Raw genomic sequence first — 11,500 nt, 5'->3', positions numbered from 1 at the left:
GGGCAAAATTTAAAAAAGGAGGATCAACTCATTCGTTTATAGGTGCCAGTGTTCTCAAAGTGAACTGTGTCCTGAGCTGAAACTGGGATATTTTTGACTCTTTACTGCCTCTGGTTTGCCTGAGGCAGCTGAGAACATCAACTCTGTTTGTTAACACGCTTCAGTCGTTATTATGATTTCCTATAAAATCCTCGTTTGGGGTTAATTCTGTAGACAAAAGCATTCTGCCTGATCATAAAACGATTAGGATGCTGTTTGTTTTGGTTGAAGTTCTCCTCAGTCAGTCGGGTTGAAGAGTACTGCACCTGTCCTGGGACAAGGAAGTAGTTTGGGGAACCAAGCATAAAATAATTAAGATCGACAGTTATTGTGGAACCAAAAGCGAATGTATCTTTGCATTAATGCAGCTGTGTTTAAAGTCTTGGTTATCTGAGCTTCCCCAATGGACACTCTCTGAATGGACGTTTGTTGACATAGTTCAGGGGTCTGCAACCCGCGGCTCTTGGGCCTCATGTGGCTCTTCAGCCCCTTTTCAGTGGCTCCCCGAAGCTTTGCCAGAAAATAATATAGACATAAATAACGTGGTTTTTTTGCACAGTGGACAATCTTTAATCACTCAAGGGGAACACCAGTTATCTTGGAGTTCACGGTGGTTTTAAAAAAATATTATGTGAAATATGCGTCACGTCCTAGCGCCTTTCCTTGCAGGGGGCTGACCCGAGCTGCTGCTAAGCTAACCCTGGATAAACCCCCCCCCCCCCCCCCAAAATTAGCAGAGGACATATGCATTTGTTTTGACATGATGATGGCGTACCTGTGCTGTATGCTTGATATGTGGTGAGAAATTAGAGAACAACAACATTTTTAAAACCATATAATAATAGGAATAAAATGTTAGAACTATATATAAACCTATATATAAGATGTGACATCACATAAGTTTTGCGGCTCCAGACACATTTTATTTGGTGGAAGAGGGGGCAAAATGGCCCTTTTGATAGTAAAGGTTGCAGACCCCTGACATAGTTGAATTCTTTTATAAATCTTTAAGAACTATCATATGAACTGAAATGAAAAATATAAATAAATAAAAATGGACGGTTACATTTGGAAAAATCAGAGGTAATTCTGATAATTTCAGCTGATTCTGTAAGTTTTTCCAGACATGCACTGCTAAATTTTGCAAACATGTCCAGCATTTGAGAATGTTATTTCCACAAATCATCTCGAGGAGCATCGACTTAGATGCTTACTTGTTATCCTCGACTATAAATCCTCACGCAGCTGTTTTTCTTTACACATCTCCCACAGTTTTATTCATGCATTAGGAGGTTGACATCACTGAGGATCTCTCTCTCGTTTCTTCAGCATTCACACACACATTGCTTACTTGCGGAGGACGGCTGTAGGATTGAAACAGTGACTCAGTAACATGGCCACCTACCCTGAGAATCTCTCTGCAGATGTAAGCGGTCCACTCCTCTTTGAGAGAGTTGCCCTTGGTGTTCTTGATCAAGTCCGTCACTGAGCCGGCTCCACAGAACTCCATCACCAGCTAAACACAAACAAGGTTGATTATTGACTGTTCTGTGCAATCTCTTCCAGGATCCGTTCCAAACGAGCCAGTAACTCACATGAAGCAACTTACTGAGATAACCGAGGAGCTAGTAAACGAGCCCACTTGTTTATTCATGTATGCAGTATTTGTGGGAATCTTTTCCAGATACATTGTAGTAATAGTGGTAGTAGTAGGCTACCTCGTCATAGTATCAGAGTACTAGAGCCCAACCGACACATCGACAGACAAATACTGTGTGCCAATATGAGGTTATCACAGATATATCAGCATTGGTGTGTATGTTGGCAGAAAAAGAAACAGGTGAAAATTCTATATTTTATGCATATTTGGCTTTATTTTTTCCTCATTGAAGTTGAATTTTTTTGTGTTTTCATAGTTGTATTGTTTAAATTTAAATGAACGTTTCTGATCAAAACTTACCAATTCTTACATCTACCATTACTGTCATCTTTGAAAGCATTACTGATAAATCTGCTAATTATTCTCTCTAATAATCACTCAATTGTTTGGTCTATAAAACATCAGAGAGCAGGAAAATTGCCAGTGTAAAAAAGAATACACGGACTAACTGTTATAGCTCTATTTTATAATGAACATTATTGTTCATCTGTAAAATATCTGGAATGAGACATATCTTTATCTTACTGATACTGGATTTATATTATCCCCAAGTACTGATAATGTCATCGTGCTCAATAATCCAGTATCGGACAGGCTTGTGTACTAAACAGATGATGTATTTCACAGCTAATGACGCATGTACGCAGAATAAAAAGTGCTTTCTTCAACATGATGCACATTATGAAGAATATACACAGAGCTCATCATCACATTACAGTAATAGCATTAGTAACACAGAGAGCAATACACAACACAAGTGAACAGACAGCTGTGTTACAGGCTCGCTCTCTTTCACTCCACACAGACCACAGAAACTAGTGCATAAACTGACTCAACAGGGTCACGAGATCACATTAATGAATCAGTCCATCTCTTGACCCAAACACAATGTGTCCATTCTGTCCACCCCTCTCCTCTCTCCATCCTTAACTGCCTGATGCCTACATCTCTCCTCCCCTTATTCATTACATCCGAGGAGATTTGCGGGCAAAAATTTCAGCTGGTCAGTTTCTGGCCCCGCTTCAAGCTGCTCTAATCATCACTTTGGATTACAGGGAGGGAGGAAGTGGGCGAGTAATGGCCAACCCCTCTCCTCAAGGCTGTGCACGCGTACTCAGACACGCGAAAACAAAAAGAAAAACGCTCATTTATGCATAAACATAAGGGGACACGTGTTAAAGCACGCACACGCACACGCGCATTGGGAAAACAGGCAGCTGTTGAGTCAGGAGGAATTATGCAGGCGGTAGATCTTTGTGTATATATGTTTGTGCGTGTGTGTGTGTTTGTGTTTGTGTGTGTGTGTGTCCTATTGTTGTGTGATGAATGCTACAGGATCAGAGAAGAGAGAGCTCCCTTAGATCGCATTAACATATGATTTATTGCGGAAGCCAGCCTGCCACACAATAATTTATATCCTTTATATCTTTTACACACACACACACACACACACATTAAGTATATATACTGTACATATTCCAATGCACATAAAACTGCAGTCACTGCGTGCATGAACAAACTACACACAAACTTCTTTCACATAAATGCAACAGTGAAAAACGGAAAGTCCCTTCCTTCTGTTGTGCACTGTGTCTCTATGAGACTACACTGCTATGAGTCTTCTCTTATGTTACACTTTGTTGCATACACACAAATGCATAGAGTCGCATATAAATGCACAAACACACACAAATCATGGCGTACCCATAGCTGGTCATCTATCCCAGGGGGGTTTTTCTTGATGAAAGCTCCATAGTAGGTGGCGATGTTCCGATGGTGACTGTACTTCTTCAGCATATTAATTTCCGCTTTAATCTCCTCTTCCTCATCCTGGCACACACGAGGAGAGAGATATCAACAGGCATTAAATCGCGACCTCTATTTGTGACCCCCCCCCCAAACATATTAATAGGATGGTGATAGCAAGAGGAATGAAATTGTTGACGCATTTGCAGTGTGATTCCTTTTACATTCTGAGCAAAGAAAGCACACAGCTGGGCGCTAAATTATCCACAACAGCATTACTTTTTAATTACTTTCGTTTTAGGGGGTAACTGCCATAAAGCCAAAAGCAGTCGTTGGAAACAAGTTGTTGTGGTGGCAGTTGGTGACTTAAAAATGTAATTCCTTATTCATTATGCGCATTATGTCAGAAAATGATGTCTTGATTGTTACAATTTAGAATTCATCAGCCATGAAAACGAAAACATTTGTTTTAGTAAGCTGATTTTGTACAGTAGCGGCTCATTAAGTTAGCGATTGTGTGTTTGCCCTTCATTTAATTTCCAATCATCAATTAATACATTCATTAATTTTGATTGTATTTAAGCAGATTTATTCACCCACAGTTATTCATACGCAGTTCAATTTACTTGTTTATTCATTGTTCACACTTCTGTTCCTTTGGTCATTTCATCATTAATCGTCCCATCAAATATGCGTGTGTTCATTTCCATATCCAGTCATTCATGCTCCTATTCATTCATCAGCTCTTGCTTCATTCCTTCATTGTTTTGATGCCAGTCAAGTACTGTGCGGGTCTCTAAATATAACTGAGATTCCCTCCTGCTTTACAGACACGCCTGAGACCACACTGCCGTCCTAATACCTCAAGCTAATATTACCATGGCAATAGGCCTGTCCTCATTTCCTCTCTGCCACATCACGCGCACATGTGCACGCACACACACACACGCGCCAGCACTGACTCATCGCTCATAATTAGATGATATGGTCGACAGAGGTATAATCACTTGAGATGATTTGTTGTGCGAGGGTACGTGCATGTGTGCATGTGTAGTGAGTGCATGTGTGTAGGTGTGCCTTACCCCGGTGACATCCATGACCTTGATGGCTGCCAGCTGCCCTGTCTTAACATGGCGACCCTGGTGAAAGGAGGAAAGGAGAGGGACAGTCAGAGACACATGGGGACAAAAAAAAAGACAAGCAAAGAGGAAGGCAAGGAAGGAAGAAACCTATAGTAATCACGGCTTTCCAAAGGTGACTTCAGACCAATAAATAACAAATATAATATTTGACCTTGACTTCTCGACTTGGGGGCCTCTTTATAGAACAATGAAAAGTCTCACCCCACCACAGAAATGCTGGATTGTAAGCTGCCCTGCTCCCATGCATACATATAAATGGACAAACCAAAAACATAATGCCTCTGGCCACAACTGTCACCGGTGCTGAGGCATGAAAACTCAAGTGACAACAAGATGAGCTCAAAAACCTCACAGCGAAGATCCGTTTTTGACTGATATAATGCTCATCCTAATTCAGGAATAAATTGGTGACATCACCTTTTTCCAACTTTTTTCAAACTTTGACATTATTGGTTACCTGCGTATTGTTTGTAAGCAGGGAAAAATTTCCTCTTACACTAGTTGAGAAGACACAAAATGTTTGCCATAAGTAAAACTTTTCAATTATTTGCATAAACTTTATGTGGTTAAACAATATGTATTATTGACAGAAAAGAGGGGCACCGATTCAAGGACATGACAGCACTCGCATTAGACGGATTGGCCAACATGACACCCCAGTTCGTCAATGGGATTTGACTTGCGGAGGCTGAATCAGTCCAATCCAGTGTAACAGTCAAAGACAAAGTGAAAGTGTCTCAGATATACAAGATGGAGAGAAACGACCAAACAAAGACAACAGACTTGGCTATGTTGTGTAATATCGAGGCTAGGCAGATGCCTGTGGGGGAAGCTAGGAAGCGAGGAACAGGGAGATTGGAAGCTGAGGGGCGAATGAAAGACCCAAGTGGTTCATTTGCAACAGAGCATCTGTGCCTGTGATTAGCTAATGAAGCTAACCGGGCTAGAGACGCTAAAACCACTGACGGCTATTACTTCCACCTGTCTGGAATCAACTGATTAGCATGTTACAGTCTGAGCAGAACAGCTTAGCAGCAGACACACACGCACACACACTCATTACAAGGGCAAGACTGTTTTCTTGGTGGACTTGTTACAGTATAAACCAGATGGCATTAAGGGTCTGGCTCTGAAACGCCTCCTGAGGGCTTTAATGGAAGGGCCATTCTGATAATGAGCGCCTCAAACAAAACAGACGCTAATGCTACAATAACACTATATTGATATAAGTGGTATATCATGGCAAAAAAGTTGGTGGTTTTCATTGTTTTACATTGATTTGCAGGAGTGATTTTACAATAGCAGGACAGCCTCCGCACTTTGCCACTGGTCATTAGTCATTCTCACCGCTTCATATTCTTCGTTTGTGTCATTTTAACAGATCAATTTCACCCACAGGGTCAAACTCACTTTACTTGATGAATAGCTTGTGAGTCAGAGGTTATTCAATATATACAGTTATTAACTGCAAAATAATGTAGGCAGCTCAGTTCCTCAGTTCCTTTGCACTCTAGTTTTACAAAGTAGCAAAAGTGATCACCGGTCAACGTAATGATATGATCACGTCTCTATTAGAGGACAAAAAGGGATCTCAATGCTCATTAGTTTCCCTGGTGTCTTGACTGGGTGTCAAATGGATGATGCAGGGATATTATCGTAGGCAAACCCAGAAGTTGATATCACCCTGGTTTCAGATATCCATTAGGAATTGGCTACCTTAAGAACCTGTTTTGAATTTAAATGTGAATGCACCCCTTTCCCTTTCATCTTCATCTTCAACCGCTTGTCCCTGTCGGGGTCGCGGGGGGCTGGAGCCGATCCCAGCTGACATCTGGCGTGAGGCGGGGTCCACCCTGGACAGGACGCCAGTCTATCGCAGGGCACATAGAGATGCACAGAGACAGACAACCATTCACACCTACGGGCAATTTCAGAGTCATCAATTAACCTAACACATGCATGTCTTTTGGACTGTGGGAGGAAACCGGAGAACCCGGAGAAAACCCACGCAGACACAGGGAGAACATGCAAACTCCACACAGAAAGGCCCCAGCCGGCATTTGAACCTGGGACCTTCTCGCTGTGAGGCGACACTACACCACCGTGTTTACTAACTGTATTCCTTATGATCTTTTATGTCTATCATTTTATTATTATTTCATTAATTTACATGTTTTCACCTTGGTTCCATGGATTTTTTCATTGGATTTTGGATTATTGCAGAAGATAACCTCTGGGGTGAACAAAGGTTTATGATACTCACACGTTTTCTTCGGTAAGATAATCTTTAGAAATGGACGCCACTTTAAGCATTTTGCATGAAGCCTAAATACAGTCATCTGAAGTTAATAGATTACAACGTCTCTATCACCTTCAAACTGATTTTGCGTGGATGACCACCTTTGTATCTCATTAGCCACTTGTTAGCAATGTTTTTTTAAGACACGTAAAGGCTTCAAAATTCACGAGTGGGGTATTTACTTACATACCTTGTGTTACAGAAGAGAACATAGAACTCTCTTAAGCTTGTGTTAACCACTGACCTTCAGGCATCTAACCCAAAACCCTTTCAAAAAACCCACTGACTTCGAGACGGGGGAACCAGAAGTGCAAAAATGAAAATTTCTGGGTTTTGGAAACAAACTGCTTTACTTGCTGCACATACTATGCATCAAAAGTCACAACAATTGGTTCTAATTTGAAGAAGCAACCATGTTCTCAGAGCAGCAGGTGAAAAGAAAACTACACTTTTTACATTTCCCACAAGATGACTGGCAATATGCTAACATCAGCTGAGGTCCCTGAATGAGGGGAATTCAAAGCCATGAGTTACATTTCTCATTAAACAGCTCCTCTTGAATTAAAAGAAGACTTTTAAACTTGCTGATTTATTGCTAAATGAAAGTTGGGGATTTAATATGATAATTCATTGTGTCACAATCCAGCACTGCACAATGCAAACTAAGCAGCACTCGAAGGTTGAACACTGTGATCTTTTTCTCTCTCTCTCTCTCTCTCTCACACACACACACACACACACACACACACACACACGCACACACACAGTCCAGCTTCTGTGAGAGTAAAAGAGCTGGAAAGATTGAACAGGGATTTCTCATTAGGATCAGACTGCCCCAATTCCACGAGCACAAGGACTGGCTTTGTTGGAGACCAACAAAGGAATTACAGCCACTTACAAATCAGAAACTCACAGACACACACACATACAGACGCACACACACACACAAAATGCAAAAATATCTCCCTTTTTCTCTGCTACTCGCACAGACACAAGAACTCATACAAACACCCAAACGTGTGCACACAGGGACATGAAGAGGAAGGGAGAGAGAATGATTGATGGACTAAGAAAGTGACTAAGAGAGAAAGACAGACAGAGAGAGAGAGAGAGAGAGAGAGAGAGAGAGAGAGAGAGAGAAAGTGTGTGTGTGTGTTAAATAGATATTGGACATGGACATCATCAGAGCTGGATAAAGATTCATTACTCTGAGGCACCTGACAACCTCCCTCCCTTCATTTCTCCTTCCTGAGCCTTATTAAATGACCAAGTGTGAAAGGAGCAACAGAAAGGAATTAGCACTGTCTGTTCATCTTCATCTCTCGCTCTTTCTTTCTCCTCGCCCTGTTCATTTATTTTTCTAATTCAAAGGAGGGACGGGGGTGGGTCGTTGGTTATGTGAGTGTGAAGTTAAATAGCATTTACAGAGCAGTTAACAGGATAATGTGTGTAGCAGTGATATCAAAACAAGTCAGGAAGACAAATGATCGTTCCTGAAACCATCAGTCAATGAATAGTCTCATCAACCGCCATTTATCAAGCTAAGATTTGCTGATTCCAGCGTCTCTAATGTGAAGATTTGCTTTGTTTCTCAGTTTAATATATTTGCAAATTAATTTAATTTGGACTGTTGACGGACTTATACAAGCAATTTGAAGGTGTTATCTAAAGCACTGGGAACTTGTAAGAGGCGTTTTACATTTTAGACTAAGCAATCAGTATAATGATTACTAAAATTAAATAATAATAAATAATAAATAATAATTTACAGATGAAAAGTGTGTGTGTGTGTGTGTGTGTGTGTGTGTGTGTCTGTATGTGTGTGTGTGTGTGTGTGTGTGTGTGTGTATGTGTGTGTGTGTGTGTGTGTGTGTGTGTGTGTGTGTGTGTGTGTGTGTGTGTGTGTAGCTCAATTATTAACAAGAACAACAGTTTATCCACCTGCCCAGCACTTCTGTGCATTTTGTGGTTGCTAAAAAAAAACCTCATGGTGACAACAAGACCCCAGGAAGTCAATGTTGTCCGCTATTGTCTTTATTTACAGATTCAAACAGAATATGTAACATCTCAATTAGAGGTTTTGAAAATCATATGTTTTCAAACTTTGGATGGATCCATTTTATCATTCAGGTAGTGTGAAAACAAGACAAGACAAGACAAGACAAGACAATACGGCACGTTGTGGAGTGTGAATAGTACAGCAAACGTCTTGTAGTGGGATCGTAGCTTTAGCTAGCTAGCTGTTTCCCTTTGTCTTCAGTTTATATGCTACGCTAAATTAAGCTATTTGCCTCCTGACTCCGGCGCCACACATAATGCCGAGACACATAAGCGTATTTCTTCATCCAAAAAGCAAATAAATGTTTGCTGCAGCCCTGTGAAAGTCAAATAATGGAGAATGAGAAGCTGTCACACAATATAAAAATACATTTGTCATCTTCCTTCTGTCTTTCTTCCTCCTAAGGATGGCCCACTCTCTCCCTGATCCATCCCATTCAGATTGAGGAGCTGTGAGCCTCCCAGGCCTGTTCATCCCTTCCTCCACTCATTTGTTGACTGCTTTGCCTCTCTGACCTAGATCTGCATTCTCTCCCTCTCTCTCCCTCTGCCTCACTCTCTTATCCCTCTGATTCTCTCTCTCTCGCTCTCTCTCTCTCTCTCATTATCTAACCCTCTTAACTTCTCACAATCTCCTCTTTATGCCTCTCATTATTCCTGCCCTCCTCCCTCTTGATGTCTCGCTTACATTTCCCTGTCCCTTGTATTTCTGTCTCCTTCTCATCTCATGCTTCACAGCTCAGACCAGCAGTCTGGGAAAAGCGGGTCCTGCATGAACATGACTGAGCTGAACGCTAATGCCAGCGAAACAGTGTTCAGCTTTGAGCTCGACAAGCAAATATGACACAAAGCGAGGACTCCCTGCAACCCTTTCACTTTGCTTCTGCTAATGCATCTAGCGCCTTCTGCAAACCACAACGCCCCACGACGTAAGCCTGAGTGTCCCCGCAGAGCAAAACAAACACGGCGAATGCTTGCACACCCAAGCGCTTTCATCTAATACTTGCTATCTGTCATTACAGTGAGCATGCTGTGCATTGACTTCTATCATCACAGAGACATTTCAAGCAGGGTCTAGGAAATTATTTTCACGCGTCCAATACACAAGTCTTTCCCTGTTTAATCCTGTAGAAGTATTTTGACCAAATATGATAGCAAAACAACTCTCTCTCTCTCACACACACACACACACAAATACGCGGAGCTGTGATGATGCCAGGCCAGGTGTGTTTGAGTGATAACAGACCAAATTGACTATGTTTGTTCCGCTTGGATGGCCGCGCTGTGATGGAGACAGCCAACTGATACAGAACTGATCTCCAATCAGCCTTCAGGCGGCAGCATCATGGAGGAGTCATTGCTTTGCGTCCTCCCTGCAGGCCAGTGTTTCGAAACTACTGCATGGAAATGGAGAGTTGGTCTTTCTTTGATAATTCCCCCCAACAAAACAGGAATTGTGGTTTTAGAAAGCGGGATTATTTACACTCATTTAGTTTAATCTGCTGCACATGTAGTATATACTGTATGTAATGGTTATTATTCCATTCTCTTATCACTAAAAGGTAAACAACTATAGACTCCTCTCCCTCCATTTATTGTGTATTGTATATATATATATATATATGATATGTCATTGACCAAGTGATCACTTGATTAATCAAAAGGCATTTAACAGATTAATTGTTTATGAAAATAATCATTATTTCCAGCTCTTTTGACTGAAAAATTACTTTAATGATTAATTCATTATCAAAATAGTCTGTGATTATTTTTCTGTTGATAGACTAATCATTTTAGATCTTAATCCGACAATTGCTTTTCTGTAAATTGATAATTTACTCTCTAAAAGGCCTCAAAACACTATATGAAATGTTCCTTGCAAGTTTCCAGAGCCACAGGGGACATCTAAAAGTTGCTTGTTTTCTTTCTACACCAAAAGGTATTCAACTAGTTGATGCATCAGATATGAAATTACTTGTCTTTACTACTAAAGTATCACAAGTAAATATACCAATTTTGGAGCTGTCGTCTGTTGAAGTTCTTTTTCAGACAACCACTCATCGGGTGTCTATAAGAGCTCGTACTGTGTTAAAAATCTCATCTCTCATCTCATCTGTCCCCTTCCATGTGCACCACGAGGGACGCGTCAGACTGGCACAAAGTACGCCTCTTCAGGTAATTATCATCCACACGTGATTATGATTAATTGCACCTGCCAATTAAAAGTAAAACGCGGGTAAAGCATTTAGTGCGCAGAGGACTGTGTGTGTGTCATATGAAGAAGAGGAGGTTGTGTGTAATGATCTTTCTGCTGCTATCTAAAGCTGAATGTTTAGGAAAATACACACACACACACACACACACACACACACACACCACAGGCTGCAGAGGGAACCATCTCTTCATCATTCCCAGCTTGCCGCCTCAGTTAGGCGAGACCAACCTGACTTAATACGATCTGCTGGTGGATATCATGACACCTAAAGCTTCTATATGTGTGTGAGTGTTTTGCGTGTAAGCGAGGAGGAAATGCTTCTACAGCGTGTGTGTATTTTG

The 11,500-nt window shown here is 41.2% G+C and overlaps 1 protein-coding gene across 3 annotated transcripts in view; it reads right to left on the bottom strand.

Annotated features, from left to right (window-relative positions):
- tnika (TRAF2 and NCK interacting kinase a) overlaps window positions 1-11,500 on the bottom strand; it is a 66,418-nt gene that overhangs the window by 31,421 nt on the left and 23,497 nt on the right. For all 3 annotated transcript variants that reach the window (XM_083923767.1, XM_083923765.1, XM_083923766.1), the window contains exons 3-5: window positions 4,528-4,584; window positions 3,404-3,529; window positions 1,445-1,555 (exon numbers count right to left, since the gene is read on the bottom strand). In XM_083923767.1, the coding sequence (XP_083779893.1) occupies window positions 1,445-1,555; window positions 3,404-3,529; window positions 4,528-4,584 (294 nt within the window). The remainder of the gene's footprint in view (window positions 1-1,444; window positions 1,556-3,403; window positions 3,530-4,527; window positions 4,585-11,500) is intronic.

This window comes from Echiichthys vipera (genome assembly GCF_963691815.1).
Source record: "Echiichthys vipera genome assembly, chromosome: 12".
NCBI classification, from domain to species: Eukaryota; Metazoa; Chordata; class Actinopteri; order Perciformes; family Trachinidae; genus Echiichthys; species Echiichthys vipera.
This window is presented reverse-complemented; position numbering and strand designations above follow the sequence as displayed.